This window comes from Pogoniulus pusillus, chromosome 9, assembly GCF_015220805.1.
Source record: "Pogoniulus pusillus isolate bPogPus1 chromosome 9, bPogPus1.pri, whole genome shotgun sequence".
Classification (NCBI taxonomy): Eukaryota; Metazoa; Chordata; class Aves; order Piciformes; family Lybiidae; genus Pogoniulus; species Pogoniulus pusillus.
This window is the reverse complement of record NC_087272.1, coordinates 694,556-716,549: the sequence shown is the minus strand read 5'-3', so window position 1 is coordinate 716,549 and position 21,994 is coordinate 694,556. Positions and strand designations below refer to the sequence as shown.

Genomic DNA, 21,994 nt, shown 5'->3' with positions numbered 1-21,994 from the left:
TTCTCAGATAGGGCTACTAAAATGTATACTCTCATACTATTTGCTCGCTCTTTTCTACCACTAATACCATAAAAGTTTCATTAAAAAAGGAAATACAAAGAAGAACTCAAGGTAGGAAAAACTTCCAGCCTCATCAGATTGCTCATTTCATTCCAGCTGTGTAAGAGTTTATTTAAATGTGTACTAGAACAATGTGTACTACTGCCAGGATATTCCATCTGAAAGGTGCTGAAAACCTGTTACAGGATACACATACTGCATATATCATGGAACATCTAACTGCAGAATCAGAAAAAGGCCACCTTGATTTCATAAAGTAGGCAAGACAAAAAGAAAAGAACTATGTAGAAATTCCACTGAGTACCAAAAACTCAAGTGGACAAGGATCTAAGCAGCCTGTTTTAAGCTGGCCTTACTTTGATTAGAGGGCTTGCACCTTCAGGGAGCCTTCAGGACTTAAATCATATTGTAATGCTATGAACTATGGAGTTTAAAAACCCTCCAAACCGAAAATCATCTTTCTTGTCGATCTCAAGTCACTAACATGAAGATGAAAGCTTGTCAAAAATATATCCGAGTCCAAGCTCCGCAGCTGGAAAAGGTCAAAAACCCCCACCTCAGTCCAATCATAATTTGATTTCTTGTAACATGCCAAAGAAAAAAATTAAAGCAACATCAGCAGCCCAAAGGAAGTAAGAAAATATAATTGAGCAGGACAAGTGTTCTTGAAATGATCAGAATGGCCTAAGTAGTCTGACTTCAGCCATCACCGACAAACTGAAGCTGGCAGCCTTTCATGCCAGTACTGTTACTTAAGAGAACATTTGGTTTTCTTTGGCATCTCTTCTCTGAATTAATGGCATGCAAATTCACACTGACTAACAAACGCAGTAAGACAACTGAAATGCTCTGCAGTACCAGAGGAAAACATTACCATTCCGTTTGATCCAAAGCAATTCTGCTCCCCTGCCCTCTTCTCGGTAACAGCTCACGAGAACCTTTGCACCCTGTGCACCAAGGCAGCACCATCAATTAAATTCTGCTGCAGCAGAAACTTCCTGACCTCCACCATGTGGAGGCACTGCTATTTATACTTCTGCACCAATTCCATATATTCAAGACATACTAAAAGGCATCAAGTCATAAACTTTCCTGACCCTTTTTCTGCTGCCTAGAGCACTAATGCTGAAAGCTATTCATTCAGGAAATGTGTGTGTTATTACCTCTTGAAGAACCCTCTTCATTTTCAGAAGCAATGTCTTCACAGCTGTGCAATCTTGTAGCATCAATCTGAAGGGCAAAGATTCAATGCCTCCACCTTCTTCCAGACCAGTAAAAGGCCACTCCAGAGACGGGCTGCCAGCCAGCTGGCTCACACGAGGGTGCCTGGCTTCTCCTTGGTCTATCTCCTTTGACAGCTTCAGAGATAGGTTCCTTGCAAGAAAACACAAAACGATCAACACTGAAATATGCACTCAATGATGTTTGGCTTTTACTTCCTTTGAGTTTAAAGACACACTGCAGATTGACTTTGAGAGCCTGTTAGCATGAATGGCCTTTATAATGCACAGATAGCCATATGAGGCAGCAATAAAATCTGCATTTCCAAATGTACCCTTTTCCACAGGAACTGAAACCCTGCTTCAGCCCACACTCTGCCAAAGAGAGCCAGATTCTCACAGCAAAATGTCCTATGGGCACACCTGCTATAGGCCTATGCTATTTCAGTTCAACTTTGTAAAAAAATCCATAATGAACTTTCAAAAGCTAAATCACATCTTCTCATGTATGTTGACTTAGAACTCAAAAAGAGAAGAAAATGACCAAAAAAAGAAAAGCCCTTCATGGCTGGCCCAGGGATGTAAGAGGAACCTGCTATTCATAGAATCATAGAATCAACCAGGTTGAAAGAGACCTAAGTGCCTCATCCAGGCTTTTCTTAGACACCTCCAGAGACAGTGACTCCACCACCTCCCTGGGCAGCCCATTCCAATACCAATCACTCTCTCTGCCAACAACTTCCTCCTGACATCCAGCTGAGACCTCCCCTGGCACAACTTGAGACTGTGTCCCCTTCTTCTGTTGCTGGGTGCCTGGCAGAAGAGCCCAACCCCACCTGGCTACAGCCTCCCTTCAGGTAGTTGTAGACTATATATACATAAATGTAGACTATATATATATATATAATGCTGTAGACTGTCTACACAATGGAATGTGTTCACTGCAAAGTTTAGCTACCACTGAAGCTGTTCACATAGAAAATGAAACAAAACAGTAGGATGTGATTGAGAATGCATTAAAGGCAACAGAAGGATTCAGCAAGGTTTTGATGGCCTTCAGATGTAACACAAGCCCTTCATTTCAATTTCATACATTCTATCTCACTTTTCATACCACAGCAATACAGCCATAAGACTGTCATGCTGGAGCATATCCAGAGAAGAGCAACAAGATGGTGAGGGGGCAGGAATGCTCACTAAATGAAGAAAGGCTAAGAGACTCAACTTTGCTCAATCTTCCAAAGAGGAGGCAAAGGGAATCTCATTGCTGACCAGAGCATCCTCCTACTGGGAAGATGCAGAGTTGATAGATGAAAAGCAACAGAACACCGGAAATTGTGACCAGATAGAAGAACTTTATTTATTTACTTACTTAGTACAATAAGAGTGGTCAAAACACCCCACCAAAAAAAACCTAAAATCCAAACAACCAAGAAACAGGCTCAGACATGCTATGGGGATCCCCACCCTTGGAGATTGTATAGGGCTAACCCTCCAGGGAGAGTAGCCCTGAACCTGGCCCTAGGTGGTCTTGACCCATCCCCAGGGTTGGGTCTGAACACCACCAGGTGGTGCTTAGCCCCCTCCCCCTTCCTGTCTAAAGATCCATAAAAGCAGGGGGACTTCCTGTCTCTCTCTCTGTGCTCCCTGCCTTCCACCAGCACCATCCTGTTCCTGGTTTTCTCTCTGTTTCACCGCGTGGCCATCACCCACGAGGCGGACAAAGCCATCACCAGCACAATCAGGTTGTATTTATATATTTTGTGTTTGTTTTCCCTTTCCTATACCTTTTGTAACTTCCCAACCTCAGATACCTTTTAAAGTTATTGTTAAACTTTTCTTTTTAACTTCCAAATCAAGTGAGATTCATTTATTTGGGTGTGCTTACTTTTCTCTTTATCCATCTAATCCCTTTCTTTTGGGAAAGGAGGGGGAAGAGGGAAAGGCACTCTATAAAAATTGCTATTGGTTCTATCAAATTTATTTCAGCCTCTGGAAATTTAAACTAGAACCTAGACAGAGATGCTCACAAGATGAAGAGGAAAGCCTTTAAATAATCTGCTGTAATGTATTCTTCTTTGTGCAAGGGCTTGGAACAGAGACCAGCAAAGGTTCCTTCCCACCTACATGACTGTGATCAAGAGGTTCAGCCCAAACTGGCCACAATCAGCTGAAAGTTTATTAGAAAACTTTCAATAGAGATTATTCAATGCTTTGGTGGAATAGAATGTACCAAAAACCACTAAGGATTTTTATGGCATGAAAGCACTCACAACTTCAACATTGCACCTATTTTGTCTTTGACAAGCAGGGAAAAAAGACAAGGCTGAATGGAAAGTAACTCTGAGACTATGGCTACACTGTGCAGTAGTAGTATGCTAGTTATTATTGAGAGACAGAAGTGCTGTAATGGCAACACATGGCACCCATATTCATAATGAATTAATCCATTACAATTAGAGATGTTAGCATAGTAGTGAGGAAAATGACAGTGATTGTTCGTTAAATGTATAGTTCAAATTTTCTCTTGCTTTTGAATTTTCATGCATGGCAAAACTGATTTTGAATTTTAAGCATGGCTGTAGTTTGGGAGGACAAAAGAGTATTTTTCACACGAATGTTAGTCAACTTCATTTTCATAGGGACCACATACAAAAAGTGATTCATATGATTTCAGGAGACAAGTAATTCCCAATGTCAAACTAAAACCTGGAAATGAGTCTGTAAGAATGATCCTTTATGGATAGTTTATTTTTCTATTTTAAAAGCTACGTAATTCACAGTTAGGACAAGAAATGCACCACAGAGAGCACAGACATGGGCAGACACTCAGGATGGTCAAAGGAACTAAAAGTGTTCTAATTCTCAGCTTTTGAAGACTTACATGAAACAAGGAAATTAGTGTCGTTTAAATAGATAGAAACAACTTTGTGAGAAGAAGATTGTGCCTCATTTAAAACAGCATTCTGTGCTGGATGGTAGAGCTGCTCTTGACTGAAGGATATGAAGCCACTGCTGATTCATAGCCTTTATTAAAGAAGCCTCGGTTATAAATTAACTTCTTTTCCTGAAGTTTCATAACACAGGCCACTTTGCAAGGTTTATAAAAGAAGTAATATTCAAGCTGCTGGAATCTATACTTGAGTAAGAGTTATATAGCCAGAAAAGCACTTTATTTAAACTGAGTAAGAGGAAACAAGAAGGTCATCTTTCACTCTGCCCAGTGCCTGCAGGCTGAGAGACAAATCATTTGTTACAATATTCTGCACGTTTGATTTTTGAGTTCTACCAAAGTATTTCCTCATGATTGTGAACAGGGATCTTATATGGGTAACATCCTGACACTGAGAAAGGATGGAAATAAGACAATGTCTCCAAGAGTCACAGAATGCTCTGGGTTGGAGGGGACCTCCAAAGCTCATCCAGTCCAACCCCTCGGCACTCAGCAGAGACATCCTCACCTAGAGCAGGTTGCCCACAGCCTCACCTTCAGTATTTCCAAGGATGGGGCCACAACCACCTCCCTCAGCAGCCTGCTCCACTGTTCCACCAGCCACGTGGTGCAGAACTTGTTCCTAACATCCAATCTCAATCTGCTCTGCTCCAATTTGCAGCCATTGCCCTTGTACTGCCCCTACAGGCTTCTGCAGTCTCTCTGCAGCCTTCTTGCAGGCCCCCTTAGGTACTGGCAGGTTGCTATTAGGTCTCCCTGAGGCCATCTCTTCTCCAAGCTGAACACCCCCAGCTCCCTCAGCCTGTCCTCATAGCAGAGGTTCTCCATCCCCCTGCTCATTTTTGTGGCCTTCTCTGTACCCACTTGACCTAGAAGGAGTTTTGTACAGCACATTATCAGGGAGCTGTCTGAGTGCTGAGCAATTGAGCAGTACTCATGGAGAACCATCACCATCCCCACTTACACAGAAGAGACACAGTGTTTATGAATAAACTACAAGTGGTCTGGAAATACAGAAAATACTCATTTCAACTAAAGCAAATACCATCACTGACTTTAGCGGGCTCTGTGTTGACATCACATTTTATTCATCCCCTGTGCTCAGCACTGGTCAGGCCACAACTTGAGTGCTGTGTCCAGTTCTGGGCTCCTCAATTCAAGAGAGATGTTGAGGCGCTGGAAGGTGTCCAGAGAAGAGCAGCAAGGCTGGGGAGGGGTCTGGAACACAGCCCTGTGAGGAGAGGCTGAGGGAGCTGGGGGGTGCAGATTGGAGAAGGCTCAGGGCAGAGCACATCGTTCTCTGCAGCTACCTGAAGGGAGGCTGTAGCCAGGCAAGCAGCAACAGAAGAAGGGGACACAGTCTCAAGCTGTGCCAGGGCAGGTCTAGGCTGGATGTTAGGAGGAAGTTGTTGGCAGAGAGAGTGATTGGCATTGGAATGGGCTGCCCAGGGAGGTGGTGGAGTCACTGTCCCTGGAGGTGTTGAAGCAAAGCCTGGATGGGGCACTCAGTGCCATGGTCTGGTTGACTGGACAGGGCTGGGCGATAGATTGGACTGGATGATCTATGAATCCTCTCAAGATCAGGTCAAGGAGGATAAAGATTGCAAACTTTCTCACTCATTTCTGAAAACCTTTACACTCTGAGAAGGTAACCAGAACATAAGCACTTGGCTAATTACATATATTAGTGTTCCTTGGTATTGGAAACTACACCTCTGTTTGTGTCTCAGTTTCTTACTGTTAATTCTATTCTACGGGAGAATACTCAAGGGGTTAGTGGGATGACATCACAGAACATTACAGCACACCATGTCAGGAGGTAGGTATTGTTGGACATCTGACAGCTGTTAGTACTATCTGTCAGTCACCTGTACTCTGAAGCTGTGATTTTTCAGGATCAGACTTTGAGAAAAAGGATGTTTGGTATCTGTCACTATCAAACCATCCACCCACACATCACTGTGCACACCGACTCTAGCAGCTGCTGCTGCTGTAATGTAAGATACTCTCAGCCTTTTCCATTATAATCTGGAGATCATGAAATATGGAGTCAAACTTAGGAGAAGAAGAAAGAAAAACAAAAGGAAAGGAGAAAAAGGGGGGTGACATGCTCCCAGTTTTCAGGTGTGGGTCCAGAGGAGGACAAGGAAGCTGTGAAGGGCCTGGAGGAGAGACTGAGGGAGCTGGGAATGGTTAGTGTGAAACAGAGGAGACTAAGGGCAGACCTCATTGCTGTCTACAGCTACATGAAGGGACATTGTGGAGAGGCTGCTGCTGGGCTCTGCTCACAGGTAACTGAAGACAAAATGAGGGGGAATGGCCTCAGGCTGAGACTGGGGAGGTTTAGGTTGGATATTAGGAAAAAGTTTTTTAAGGAGAGAGTGGTCAGGGACTGGAATGAGCTGCCCAGAGAGGCAGTGGAGTCACCCACCATGGATATGTTTAAGGGTGGTTTGGATGTGGTGCTTAGGGCTACGGTTTAAGGTGTATCTTGTAGAGTAGGGCTGTAGGTTGGACTTGGTGATCCTGAGGGGCTTTGCCAACCTGCATATTTCTGTGATGCTGTGATTCTGTAAAGTACAGCTGATAAGGGCATGCCAAGCATGTAATTTCTCTAATTCCACAGGAGTCAAGATATCTGTTTGTAACCCCTGATAAAAACACACACTTGAGATTTCAGTCCTTTTATTTCTCCTGTCTGGCCTGGCTTTGAAGCATCTGTACAGAACTTAACCACGTTACTGCTCTGTAAGCCAAAACAGAATCTTTTGACGAAGCCATTAAGCATTAAGTACACTTTGGTGAGGCAAGTTGGCAATTCATTACACCTGGTGTTGGCTGAGAGGTTCTTCTGCAATGCACAACAGTCAGTTTTAAAGATACCATTAATACTTACTACAATACACAAAGTGGAATACCCTCAGCACACTGCTTGCTTTCCTTACATCCCAACCCCTACCTGCCTTCCTCCTGGGCAAGTGATTCAGAGAACTCTCTCTCGATTAGGGCAAACTGCAGAAATGCCCTGGTCTCCAACCATAGCATCATCTCTATATATAACCATCCCATAGGTTATCATGCTGTGGACACACACTCCTCCACTAGGAAACATGCACACATCTACAGGGTTTGATGGCAGCTGAATGGCAAGGACTAGACAAGAGAGGAGGAAAACCTCAGCAGAGCTGAGCAGTTACAGTTAAGGGATGCACTATACAATGGTTGGGGAGTTAAACTCTGTGGGTATTCAGAAAATTCCAGTTCATAATCCTAAAATACATAGGATCATAGATCATAGGATCATAGAATCAACCAGGTTGGAAGAGACCTCCAAGCTCAGCCAGTCCAACCTAGCACCCAGCCCTGGCCAATCAACCAGACCATGGCACTAAGTGCCTCATACAGGATTTTCTTAGACACCTCCAGAGACAGTGACTCCACCACCTCCCTGGGCAGCCCATTCCAATGCCAATCACTCTTTCTGCCAACAACTTCCTCCTAACATCCAGCTGAGACCTCCCCTGGCACAGCTTGAGACTGTGGCCCCTTCTTCTGTTGCTGGGTGCCTGGCAGAAAAGCCCAACCCCACCTTGCTACAGTCTTCCTTCAGGTAGTTGTAGACAGCAGTGAGGTCTGCCCTGAGCCTCCTCTGCTGCAGGCTGCACACTCCCAGCTCCCTCAGCCTCACCTCACAGGGCTGTGCTCCAGGCCCCTCACCAGCTTTTCTGCCCTTCTCTGGACACCTTCCAGCACCGCAGCATCTCTCTTGAATTGAGGAGCCCAGAACTGGACACAGCACTCAAGGTGTGGCCTGACCAGTGATGAGTATCGGAGAAGAACAACCTCCCTTGTCCTGCTGGCCACACTGTTCCTGCTACAGGCCAGGACGCCATTGGCTCTGCACATTTTCACACAGTCACTATATAATCAGTAATGTCATGTCATCACAGAAATAACCAGTGATTGCAACCACAGGTTTGTGAGGGATGATAACATTCAACACTCTTTTGCAGGATCAAAACAATGGAAGGTGGTGCAAATACTGGCAGGCCACTCCAAAGTCTCCTCAAAGCCTTCTCCAGGCTGCAGAGCCCCAACTCTTGTAGCCTGTCCTCATAGCAGAGCTGCTGCAGCCCTCTGAGCATCTTCATCTTCCATCTACTTTAGGTAGGGAATTTGATTAATACATCAGGAGTTGATTAATACATGCAACTTTAAAACCCATCCTGTTTCATTATCACATAAAATAGTTGTAGCCTAATGTTATTGTTAAAAGAGTTTTTATGTTAAATCCTCTATCATGGCCAATAAATGTAATCACGTAAGGGATTTAGGGATATAATTTATGGAGACATCCCAAACATGTCTGTTACTATATATCCAGCTTTAAAAGACAGCAATCTACTGGAGCTTTTTTAATGCCTACATAGGAATTTTCTATGAGGTTTTTAGGATACATTACAGAATTAATCTTTTACAACATTTCCAGTTCCACTGAGAACCATACAAACAGCCACAACGACTTCAAAAGCCTGACCTGAAGTAACTGAAAACCATGAGAAGTCCTTCACCTACACTAATTAATTACACCAGTTCTTTAAAGATGTTTGCTGATCAAAACCTCCAGGCTCTTCCTGGCAAAGCGGTTGCAAATGGTGCTTCCTTGCTAGCTGAGCACCCACCTGCATGTGGCTGTGTGCCTCAGCATACAGACATTAGGGATTTATTATCAGGGAGACTCACAGCATATTGAGTTGGAAGGGACTTGTGAGGATCGTTGAGTCTGATTCCTGACTCCACCCGTGGCAGCCTATAAGTTAAACCATGTATCTAAAGAAGCTGATGAACTTATAAAAAGAGCAGTGTTTTCGAGCAAGCAGTGAGAAAGAAATCTTCATCTTCCTCAGCCCTTTCCCTGATGGGAGTTAGGCACAACAGAACATGTGCTCTTCCCACTGCTGAACAACAGGCACCTTCTGGGCTTCAGCCAAACCTGATCATAAAGGAAGGGTATAGAACAAAAGAAATAAAGCAACGTCCTTTTAGAGTAACTGCACAAGAGCTGCCCAAAACCTGTAGGTCTAACTCATGGAGTTAAGCATTAGCTGGCATAAATGGAGGCCAGTAACTCACCAAGGACAAATTCCCAGCTGCACATGGCAATGAAAGCTGGTAAGCTGTGGAATGCTCTGGGCGTTATGTGAGTGCCCTCTGGAACTAGCAGGGGACTTGGATTGATCCAAAGGGGCAGGTTTCACCTGCCAGGCAGGTGTCGCAACGTCTGCGCTCCGACTTAAGGAGTGAAATCAAACCCCTCCAAAAGCACACACTCTTTTTTTAGACAAAGGTGTTAGAGACCAAACAGAGAGACAGCAATAAACTAATTAATGAGCAAAATAACCTCATTGCTTTGTACTTACACAACATAATCACTAAGTGCCACAGAGGAAAAGTGTTACTTTATCATATGTGAAACTAGTCCACCTACAGAAGATTCCTCTGCCTTTGCCAGTGTGCTCCTCAATGTGTTTCTTTTTGATGATAAATAATTCATTAAAAAGTAATCAGAAATTTTAGTTTCATTTGCCTAAAGCACTGTGGTATCATTCTTTGTAATGCTTTCTTACAGAAGAAAATATTTCCCCTGCCTCCTTTCCTCCATAATGTGGCCTGCTGTGAAAGAGTCAAAATGAAAAATGGCAAACCGAGGCCAGAGGCAGATGTAAAAGAGATGTTTGGTTTGGCTAACTATGAAAGAACAAAGCTCTCATCTCTGAATCATATTTACATCTTTGGTTGTCAGAAACAAGTTCTGCACCATGAGGGTGGTGGAACACTGATGCAGGTTGCCCAGGGAGGTGGTTGAGGCCCCATCCCTGTGGATATACAAGATGAGGCTTAACAGGGCTTTGGGCAACCTGATTTAGTTGAGGATGTCCCTGCTGACTGAAGAGAGGGTTGGACTGGATGAACTCTGGAGGTCCCTTCCAACCCAGACCAATCTATGATCCTTTCTGAATACTTGTGCAGCAGCACACAGAAGCTTGAGAAAGCTTCACTACTAGCTCTGAGCTGTTTGTTGCTGACAGCAATTTTGTGTTACTTGGTCCATAGATAATTACAAACCATGTCCCATCAGAAGATTCATTCTCTCTACAATGTCTCTCACCTCTCTCTCCACTTCCAGGACATTAGGTCCCCTGCCTTTATATCTTGTTTTCTAGATCATCACATTAAAGCTAAATATTTGAGCTTCTTACTCTCTGGTTGTTATAGTTCCCCTTCGGAGACCCTGCCCAACCTTTAATTCATTCAGGGTTGCAACAAACTGGAGTATGAAAAATCACAGTGGTAATTGGTGCTTTAAGTAAGATACAAAAGATTCAGTAAGTTTATTAACTTACAAGGTAATTCATAGCATTTCTTCTGTGAATCACTACATGAACAATATGTAAAAGGGTAATGAACATTTCCAGTTACTAATTTTGCAAACCCTTGGTCAGGACAGCATTTACAACTTGCACCACTAATTATTTTTTAGCATGTGTTAAAACTTGGCTGTATAGGCTTTTGATACCATCTCCTTAACAGCCTCACAGAATAGTACAGATGTGGCACAGAGGGTTGGTCTGTGGGGTGGGGCAAGAACTGCTCCATAGCAGAGTTCAAAGAGTTGTCATCAGTGGCACAGAGTCAAATTGGAGGCCTGTGCCCACTGGTGCTCCCCAGGGAGCCTTTATCAACAACCTGGATGAGGACATTGAGTGCACCCTAAACAAGTTCTCTGATGACACCAAACTGAGGGGGAGGGGGGTAAAGGCAAATCTCACAGACTTCACTAAGGGCAAGTGCAGAGTCCTGCATCTGGTGAGGAAGAACAGCAGGCAGCAGTGCAGGTTGGGGCTGCCCTGCTGGAAAGCAGCTCCACAGAGGAAGACCTTGGAGTGCTGGTGGGCAGCAAGTTCTGCATGGGCAGCAATGTGCCCTTGTGGGCAAGAGGGACAGTGGCATCCTGGTGTGCAGCAAGAGAAGTGTGGCCAGCAGGGCTAGGGAGGTTCTTCTCTGCCTCTACTCTGCCCCGCTGAGACCACAGCTGCAATACTGTGTCCAGTTTTGGGCTCCCCAGTTCAGGAGAGAGAGACCTGCTGGAGAGAGTCCAGTGGAGAGCCACGGGGATAGTTGTTGAGCTTGAGCATCTCCCCTATGGAGAGAGAGAACCCTGGGGCTATTTAGTCTAGAGAAGGCTGAGAGGGATCTGAGCAATGTCTATCAATAACTGAGGGGTGGGTGTCAAGAGGAGGGGCCAAGCTCTTTTGGGTGGTTTCTCTTCTATAAAGAAGAGAAACTTCTTTATAGTGAGGATGACAGAGACCTCAGGCTGCAGTGAATGCCTTAGTCTCTCCTCTGTACCAGGGAATTGTGTACACTGTGAACAGGTAGATTTCCTACTCAGAAGAGCAGCACAGCTGGAGGATGAGGTTGAAAGATTGAAGGATGAAGTTCATAGGCTTAGAAAAATCAGGGAAGCAGAAGATGAGATAGACAGGTGGTGTCAGGCTCTGGCAGCCCCGATGGAGAGACAGCATTACCCATTATCAGACACTGAGGGTCAAGTACCCCCTGTATCCACCCCCTCTCAGACTGAAGCCAGTAACTCAAAGGAAAAGAGGAAGGGGAGGCAAGTCCATGGCCAAGGTAGTAAAGAAACTCCTGCCTTGTCCATCTCCCACCCCCTGAACTCCCCCTACCAAATCAATGAGGGGCTGTGGCAACAAGTTCCCACCCACCATGGTGGGAGTGTAACTTCAGTTATTAACAGTGCTCCCCAGGTGCCTTTGCAGAACAGGTTTGATGTCCTGCAGGTACAACTGGCCCGGGAGGAAGGTGAACCATATGGCTTAGAGGAATTCCCAAAATTAAAGCAGCCTAAGCCCTCCATACAAACATCTTGCATCAAAAGAAAGAGAAGAGTTATTGTCAAAGGAGACTCCCTTTGGAAGGGAGCAGAAGGCCCAATATGCAAGCCTGACCCACCCCAAAGGGAGGTCTGCTGTCTACCAAGGGCCCAGGTCAAGGATGTGATAAGAAGGCTTCCCTCCCTGATAGGGCCCACAGATTACTGCCCATTGCTAACCCTCCAGATATTAAAGGCTATAAAGAGAGATTTCAGAGCCTTGGGTCAAGGCAGTGGGAGCACAGCTAATATTCTCTTCTACCCTCCCTGTTGAAGGGACCAACCCAGAGAGAGTGAGGAGGACTCACATGCTCAATGCTTGGCTTCCAGACTGGTGCCTCCAACAGGATTTTGGCTGCTTTGACCATGGGTCCCCACACATGACACCAGGTCTGCTGGCAGCAGGCGGGGTGCACCTCTCTCCAAGTGGAAGGAGGTTTAGAGCACAGGGGTGGGCTGGGATCATTAATCATGCTTTAAACTAGGTTGGAAGAGGGGGAGGGTGGAAGCCAGCCTTACTACAAGCAAGCCTGAGACAATTGTGGGGCCATGTGGCAGCTCCACTGGTGGCTCAGGGGAGGTAGGCAGCAAGATATGGCATATCAGGGAGGGAGGCTAACAGGAGCCCTCAGCCTGTTACCCTGAAGCACAAGGGGGACACACAAGAACACTTTAAATCTTGCAGAGATGGAACACAGGGATCCAGCAATGAGGAATCAGCACATGCAGAGCCTACTGCTATGTTGGGGGCCATGGAAGGGGCTGGGAATGGTGAGACAGCAAGAGTGGAAGCTAATTCCATCCCTGAAATGCTTATACACCAATGCACGGAGCATGGGGAATAAGCAGGAGGAGCTGGAGGTCTGTGTTAGGCTGAATAGCTATGATATAATTGCCACCACTGAGACATGGTGGGACAGCAGCCACGGCTGGAATGTTGCCATGGATGGCCATGTACTGTTCAGGAAGGACAGACCAGTAAGACAAGGTGGGAGAGTTGCCCTCTATGAGCGAGAGCAACTGAAATGTGCCGAGTTCTGTCCAAGGCAGGGGGCAGAAGAGGTGGAAAGCTTGTGGGTAAGAATTAGGGGATGTGGAAAAGGAGATGAAATTGTTGTAGGGGTCTACTCTAGACCACCAGACCAAGAGGAAGATGTTGATGAGGCCTTCTACAGACAGCTGGAGGTAGCCTCTAGAGCTAAGTCCTTGGTACTCATGGGAGACTTCAATCACCCTGATACTGGCTGGGAAGATCACACAGCCAGGCACAGGCAGTCCAAAAGGCTCTTGCAGTGTATCAGTGATAACTTATTGATGCAGGTAGTGGAGGAACCAACAAGGAGAGGTGCACTGCTGAACCTTGTGTTAACTAATAAAGAGGGACTGGTTGAGGACATTAAGGTTGGGAACAGTGATCATGACACGGTGCAGTTTAGTGTTCTAAAGGGTAGAATCAGAGCAACAAGTAGAATTGCAACCCTGGACTTCTGCAGAGCTAACTCTGTGCTCTTCAGGGACATGCCTGCAGCAATCCCATGGGATAAGGCTCTGGAGGGTAAAGGAGCCCAAGAAAGTTGGCTAATTTTTAAAGACCACTTCCTCCAAGCCCAAGCTAGGTGTGTGCCCCTGAATGAAAAATCAGGTAGATGTGCTGGGAGACCTGCATGGTTGAATAAGGAGCTCCTGAAGGAAATCTCAGGGAAGAAGGAATCTTACAGTTAATGGGAGAAGGAATTGGTCACTTGGGAGAGCTATAGAGAAGTAGTCAGGGTTTGTAGGAAAGCAACAAGGAAGGCCAAAGCCCTCCTGGAACTGAAGCTGGCAAAGGAAGTAAAAGAGAACAAGAAAGGCTTCTTCAAATCCATCAGTAGAAAAAGGAAGCACAGGAGAGGTGTGGGGGCACTGCTGAACGAGGAGGCAGCCTGAGAGCTGAGGGTGCAGAGAAGCCAGAGCTGCTGAATGCTTTCTTTGCTTCAGTCTTTGCACCTAAGGCTGAACTCCCCTATGGACTCCAGACCCTGGATGAAGGAGAGGAAGCCTGGAGGAGGGAATGCTCCCCACTGCTCAGTGCAGACTGGGTTAGGGATCAGTTACACACATGGAACATTCACAAGTCCATGGGCCCTGATGGGCTGCACCCAAGGGTGCTGAGAGAACTGCCGGAGGTTATCACTCTGCCACTCTCCATCATCTTTGCCAAATCGTGGCAGACAGGAGAGGTGCCTGAGGACTGGAGCAGAGCCAATGTCACTCCAGCCTTCAAAAGGGGAAAGAAAGAGGCTCCAGGGAGCTATAGACCAGTCAGCCTCTCCTCCGTCCCTGGAAAAATGATGGAGTGGCTCCTTCTGGAGGGCATCTCAAGGCACTTGGAAGAGAAGAAGGTTATCAGGAGTAATTAGCATGGATCTACCAAGGGGGAGTCCTGCTTGGCTAACCTGATAGCATTCTGTAATGCCATAACTGAATGGGTAGATTCAGGGAGAGCAGTGGATGTAGCCTACCTTGGCTTTAGCAAGGCCTTTGAGACCATCTCCCATGACATTTTAGTGAGCAAGCTGAGGAAGTGTGGGATGGAAGAGCAGGCAGTGAGGTGGGTTAGGAACTGGTTACAAGTCAGAGTTCAGAGGGTGGTGATCAATGGTGCCAGGTCCAGCTGGAGAGCTGTGACTAGCAGTGTCCCCCAGGGATCAGTGCTGGGGCCACTCCTGTTCAACATCTTCATCAATGCCATTGATGAGGGCACAGACAGGCAGAGTCTGCTCAGCAAGTTTGCTGATGACACCAAGCTGGGAGGCTTGGCTGAGACAGCTGCAGGCTGTGCTGCCATCCAGAGAGACCTGGACAGACTGAGAGCTGGGCACAGAGGAACCAGATGAGGTTCAACAAGGACAAGTGCAGAGTCCTGGACCTGGGGAGGAATAATAAACTGCACCAGCACAGGCTAGGAGGTGACTGCTGGAGAGCAGCCCTGTGGAGAGGGATCTGGGGGTGCTGGTGGCTAACAGTTACCCATGGCACAGCAATGTGCCCTGCTGGCCAAGAAGGCCAATGGGATCCTGGGGTGCATTAGAAACAGTGTGTCCAGCACATCAAGGGAGGTTCTCCTCCCCCTCTACTCTGCCCTGGTGAGACCTCATCTTGAAGACTGCTTTCAGTTTTGGGCTCCCCAGTTGAAGAGGGACAGGGATCTGCTGGAGAGGGCCCAGCAGAGGGCTATGAGGGTGATGAGGGGACTGGAGGGCATGGCTTGTGAGGAGAGGCTGAGGGACCTGGGGCTGTCTAGTCTGGAGAAAAGAAGACTTAGAGAGGATTTGATAGATGTTTATAAGTATCTGAGGGCTTCCAGGAGGGGGGAACAGGCTCTGCTCACTGCTCCCTGGCATAGGACAAGCAGCAATGGGTGTAAGCTGCAGCACAGGAAGTTCCACCTCAACACAAGGGGAAACTTCTTGACTATAAGGGTCACAGAGCACTGGCACAGGCTGACCAGAGAGGTTGTGGAGTCTCCTCCTCTGGAGACTTTCAAGGCCTGTCTGGATGTGTTCCTCTGTGCTCTGTGTTAGATAGTATTGTCCTGCTCTGGCAGGGGGGTTGGAGTGGATGATCTCCTTGGGTCCCTTCCAGCCTCTAATATCCTGTGAGCCTCTGCTCCTGCGACAGAGCTCTGGAGCAGGCTGCTCAGAGAGGCTGTGGAATCTCCTTCTCTGGACACTTTCCAAACCCACCTGGGTGCATTCCTGTGTGGACTGCCCTGGGTGACCCTGCCTTGGCAGGGGGGTTGGACTCAATGACCTCTGGAGGTCCCTTCCAAGCTCTAAGGTCCTGTGATCCTGTGTGCCAGCTCCTTTGTTACCCAGGCACGTAGCAGTACTACTCCAGCTTTTGGGATAAGATGAATTTTTTAAAACTAGAAGTCTCACAAATGTGCATTTCTGGCCCATATTGTTGCCAGGATACAGCTGGAAATTTTGATTGAAGCACAGCCTCCAGATCTTGAAAGCAGAAGACAAAAGATATGCCTGTGCATACACAGACATTGCACAATCTTTAGCTTAGCATCTCTTGACTTACGACTCTGACTCTTCTGAGTTGCTAATGTGAGGCCACCCTTTGCTTTCAGGGACCAGAAATCCATCAGACACTTGCATTAGCACAGATATTACTGGCCTGGCTGTCTTCTCTCACTCTGACACACAAAACCTTAGGAACACTCAGGATGTGCCTGCTGCAGCTGGCAAGATATCGCACAACTACACATTGGACCCCAGCAGCAGAGAAAGAGACATAGTTAATGAATTAGCAGGGGGCAACAGGAGGATAAAGAACTCTGCCTGCTCTTATCAGAATGTTTGCTTTTTTTGGTGGTTTTTTTTTCACTCTGGTAGGATTTTTGGGTTGGGTTTTTTTTTTTTTTTTTTTGTCAGTTTGGGATTTTTTGGGAAAAATGTTGTCTTCTAATGCATTTTGAACAAGCATTTGAACACTGTGATAAAAAGAGAAGCAGACAAGATGCCTAGGAACAAAGATGCCTTCTCTGGGTCTGTAAATAGGCATCTGGGGTGTCTCAGCTTTAAGATTAGCATCATACCTTCAACAGACTGTTTAGAATCATAGAACCATAGAATCAACCAGGTTGGAAGAGACCTCCAAGATCATCCAGGCCAACCTAGCACTCAGCCCTATCCAATCAACCAGACCATGGCACTAAGTGCCTCATCCAGGCTTTTCTTCAACACCTCCAGGGATGGAGACTCCACCACCTCCCTGGGCAGCCCATTCCAATGCCATTCACTCTCTCTGCCAAAAACTTCCTCGTAGCATTCAGCCTATACTTCCCCCAGCACAACTTGACTCTGTCCTCTTGTTCTACTGCTGGTTGTCTGAGAGAAGAGACCAACCCCCACCTGGCTACAGCAATGAGGTCCCCCCTGAGCCTCCTCTTCTGCAGGCTGCACACCCCCAGCTTCTTCAGCCTCACCTCACAGGGTTTGTGTTCCAGGCCTTTCACCAGCTTTGCCACCCTTCTCTGGACACCTTCCAGCACCTCAACATCTCTCTTGAATGGAGTAGCCCAGAACTGGACACAGCACTCAAGGTGTGGCCTGAGCAGTGCTGAGCACAGGGGCACAAGAACCTCCCTTGTCCTGCTGCCCACACTGCTCCTGAGCCAGCCCAGGATGCCATTGGCTCTGCTGCCCACCTGGGCACTGCTGCCTCAGCTTCAGCTACTCTCTACCAGCACCCCCAGCTCCCTCTCTGCCTGGCTGCTCTCAGCCACTCTGTCCCCAGCCTGTAGTGCTGCTTGGGGTTGTTATGACCAAAGTGCAGAACCCTGCACTTGGCCTTGTTAAATCTCATCCCATTGGCCTCTGCCCACCCATCCAGCCTGGCCAGGTCCCTCTGCAGGACTCTCCTACCTTCCAACAGATCAACAGAGGTGCTCTCTGTAGGTCACTTGGTTGAGTGTCCCTCTTGAGCCTGGCACAGAGGTGTGAATACCAAACTCCCTGAGCCATCCATCTGTTTCCAGCAGGGGCCTTTGCCAGTGCTATCTCATCTCTCTTCTGTTCACATTGAAGGGTGGCTGACATTTAAAACCAGATAACAGTGCTGGTAGCAAAGGGGAAGGTTTCTATTCACACTAAGCAGAACAAACACAGATCACTATCTTTGCTCAGCTGTCATTTAAACAAAGTCCAGAATGCAAATACTGCTCTGCCCAAAGGTGATAAAAATGATAGAAGCCTTCCTCTCTATGACATCTCCCAATCTGAAGTGGAGGATACCAGGCAAAATAGGATAAAACACTATACCTTTAGCACATATGTGCTGTTTCTCACATGCTTTGTGGGGAGCTGATAGGAAGAGATGAGCCAGATATCAAATTGCCTCTTAAAACTCCCCCTTGACAGTGCCTTGAATGCACAGTTCCCATGCCCCAGCCACCAAAATGTCACGCTTCTGGTCTGCACTCAGCTATCCATGCAAATTTTTACAACCTGACTAAAAGTTGATGTAAATGTGGTCAAAGCTTCAGGCAGGAAGAGGGCACTAACACGCTGAACATCTGTTTTCAGGTGTTTCTCTGAGCAGCAACAAGCTGTATACATTTCCTTCAATGCAATACAGAGGAGCAGAGGTAGCTTTCCTGGAGATGCTTTATTCCATCTCAGGACTTTAGTCTTCTAATATGCCCTGCTCTGCAGTCTTTGCACTTGAGTCTGTCACATTTTTAACTCACTAAAGGCAGCAGCCTTTCAAAGGTGTTTCTACAAAGGGAGAAGACTATCTCCCTAAGCACATTCTCAACAAGCCACTACCTTTCTTCTCCTGGAAAGCTTCATCCAGCCAACACAGTTGTGGTGGGTGGAAACTATCCCCAGCATAAATCACCAGACTACCTCAGAAGGTCTGGAAGCAAAATGAAGCTATATTTACAAAAGCAAGCTAAAAGTGTAGAAGTCTGGAATGCAATGAATATGTACAAAATACATATTTACATCTAGTCACGATTCAGAAACAACACAAGGACCCCCTTGAATTGTTCCTCACTCCTCTGAACAAGGCCAGAGGGTGCTACCAGCAGCCTCCTCCTCCTTCCCCTTTCCTTCCCCTTCCTTTCACCTCTCAGACATAATATGGGAGCAGAAGGTCAGGAAAGAGACAACAGCATAACGCAGAGCAGAATCTCAGAGAGAAGAAGTGAAAAAGAGAAGAAAGAGAGTAGTTTATGCAGCAAAGTTTATCCTAATCAGCAATTGAATGGAACAATACAGACTGACCATTACATTTGTGTCCTCTGTTTGTTACCTTTTACTCTTTTCTACTCAAAGTCTCTGAAATTTTCCTACTCTTGTTCACAACTAAGAGCTAGGGTAGAGTGTTAGCTCTAAACTACCACAGCAATACATTGATGTAATTAAGCACAGCCAAGCTAAACTGAAAACCAGCTGATCTAGAAGGCCCTTTGACCATCACTGGTACAAGGGTTTCAAGAGAACTTGAAGCACAGTCTAAGTCCTTCTTCCCAGGAGGAGCACTGTCTATCTTCTGCTGAAATAAATTCTCAGCTTGGCCAGGGTCACATGGCAAAACAAAATGCTTGCCAGCAAAATTGGGCAGCAGACAATTAAACAAATAATTTTTCCCTCAGAGACATTTTTATTACTTTCAGAAGCCACATTTTGAATTTTCGGTATCATCCATCAGAGAAAATGAACCCCAATGGGCTACAGCCTGCATTTTTTTTCTCTTCACATAACATCATTTGTCAGGTTTTTTTGTTCAATTTCCAAGAACAAATGCAATGTTGGAAAAAGTAGAGGAAACAGAAAATCGTAGATCAGAGCACAGTTTAAGCAAAATGATCTCTTCAAAATTACTTTGTAAGCCCTACAATATTACTTCTTTTTTTAACACCAAAAATAGTCAGAATTCATCCACCTAATGCAGATAGCTCCTCCTTCACCCCACCACCCCTGAATAAAGCCATTCACTAAGTGTCCTGGCCTATTAGATGTCCTGGCGTGCCCCACCCTTCTGCACATAGGGGAAGCAAGAGCTGGAGGAAAACAAAGGCTTGGGCCATTGTGTCCCCTCCCAAACTGATAAAGAGGTACTCACAGGTGTTTAGGTACTTGTTGGTGTATCAAATAAGGGTGAGCAAGCCCTGGGGTCACCTAATATGGTCAGTTTTGCAGATGCTGTTTTGATTGGTGAATCTCTGTGGCCAAAGCAGCCTTTGCACTCGGGCACATAATAGAGAATGACCTAGGTTGGAAGCAGTTGAGCTGCTTCTGCCTCACTGCTCTTGGACATGTTCTGCTCTGCCTCGTTCTTCAGACCAGCTTAGCTCTGATGTTTTGGGCTTGAACTACCTGGAAACTTAAGTGCCTCAAATTACACAGGAGAAGGCATTTAAGTGCCTCACGATGTGACAAGAAGTGCCACCGACATGGTTCTCTCTGCACATCTGCAAGAGATCTGCCTGCACCTCTGCAAACCTCCCTGCCAAGAGGAACCAGGATCAGCTCAGAGATCCTCTGCCTCTTTCCCAGCGCCCTGGGAAGATCTAGAAGCCTCTCAATGGCTGAGCAGTTCCAACACTGCCACAAAGGAGCCAGGGACTATCTTGACAATTCTACTCCCCCATAGTGAGTAGCACAGACTTGCCCCAGGGCTCCAGGCTGCCTATTTGTAAGTGAGGCAAAGCCATTTGTTGGATGAACTTTTTCCAATTCTTCTGATTCTCCTAAATGAAGGAATTGCCAATAAGCATCCTCAGGAAGATTTTCCCAACCAAATTACAACCCAAATGTAACTAAACTGTATGTAGTTGTGGGCAGGGCTTCCCAGAAACAAAACCTATGTGTTTTATAATTCCTCCCTCATTAATTGCTGCAACTAAACCACTAAGACAAATGAAGCAACTTCTTCAAATGGAGGCAAAAACTAAGGCAGATGATTAACATCTTTATTCATGTGCGAGAAAACAGGGGAGGGCCACCATGAACCTACTGGACTTCTGGTTTACACTTGCAAAGCTCTCCAAACACACAGTGAAAGGTAGGTCTGAGACATTATGCAGGCTTCAGGCCAGTTGGAATATTTTAATGAGAAAAATTAGATGATAGGCTGTGAAATGAAAACACTGGTGATGCCTGCTGCACTCATAGACTTGCTGAGATGGACAAAAGCAAGGACACAAACATAGAAAAGACAGTTCTGTCTGCCAGCATCTGGTCGGTGTCTGTGTTTTCTCCCTGGGCTTCTGCCATCCTGCTTGGATCTGTGTAACCCAACTAATCATTCTGCTTCTAACCCCCCTTGCCAATCCTCCCAACTCACCTTGCACATGAGGCAGACTCTGAGATAAGGTAGAGGGGCGGAAAGAAGGTGGAAGGGTGGTTGGGAGACTTTTCTGGGGACTCTGGTTTCTGGGAGGGCTGTTGTGTTTCTGTATTACTTTTAACCTGTATATTTCTGTCTATAGCTGTATATATTCATAATATATTGTTAGTATCTGCTTGTGCATTGTGCTAAGCTGTAAATACAAAGCTTCATTCCTTAACTTCCAGCCAGCTGAGTCTAGTCTGGGTGATTTCATTGTGGGGTGGGACTGGGAACTCCCAAACCATCACAGTCCTTTACTTCAGCTCTTCAGGATAAGACAGTCAGAGTGTTTGGCATGCAAAACCTGTATGTCACAAGTCACAGAATCACAGAATCATAGAATCAAGCAGGTTGGAAGAGAGCTCCAAGCTCAGCCAGTCCAACCTAGCACCCAGCCCTGGCCAATCAACCAGACCATGGCACTAAGTGCCTCATACAGGCTCTTCTTGAACACCTCCAAGGACAGCAACTCCACCACCTCCCTGGGCAGCCCATTCCAATGCCAATCACTCTCTCTGACAACAACTTCCTCCTAGCATCCAGCCTAGACCTCCCCTGGCACAACTTGAGGCTGTGTCCCCTTGTTCTACTGCTGGTTGCCTGGCAGCAGAGCCCAACCCCACCTGGCTACAGCCTCCCTTCAGGTAGTTGTAGACAGCAGTGAGCTCTGCCCTGAGCCTCCTCTTCTGCAGGCTGCACACCCCCAGCTCCCTCAGCCTCTCCTCATAGTCATGTGTGTGTTCTTGTTACAGCAATAATGAAGAGAAGAGGAAATGTGACGATGCAAGGCAGAAGGCAGAGGAATAAGAATTCCAACTGTAAAGGACACTAAGTGAGGATAACCAAACAAACAACTGCAGTTCTTAGGTCCTTGAATGGAAGACCAGAAGCCTGCATTCTACAAATGGTGATCAG

General features: G+C 46.3%; 1 protein-coding gene across 1 annotated transcript in view; it reads right to left on the bottom strand.

Moving 5' to 3' along the window:
* The window catches only part of CCSER1 (coiled-coil serine rich protein 1), a 982,230-nt gene that overhangs the window by 632,329 nt on the left and 327,907 nt on the right, over positions 1–21,994 (bottom strand). The window contains exon 7 of the mRNA XM_064148336.1: positions 1,224–1,434. Coding sequence (XP_064004406.1) covers positions 1,224–1,434 — 211 coding nt within the window. The remainder of the gene's footprint in view (positions 1–1,223; positions 1,435–21,994) is intronic.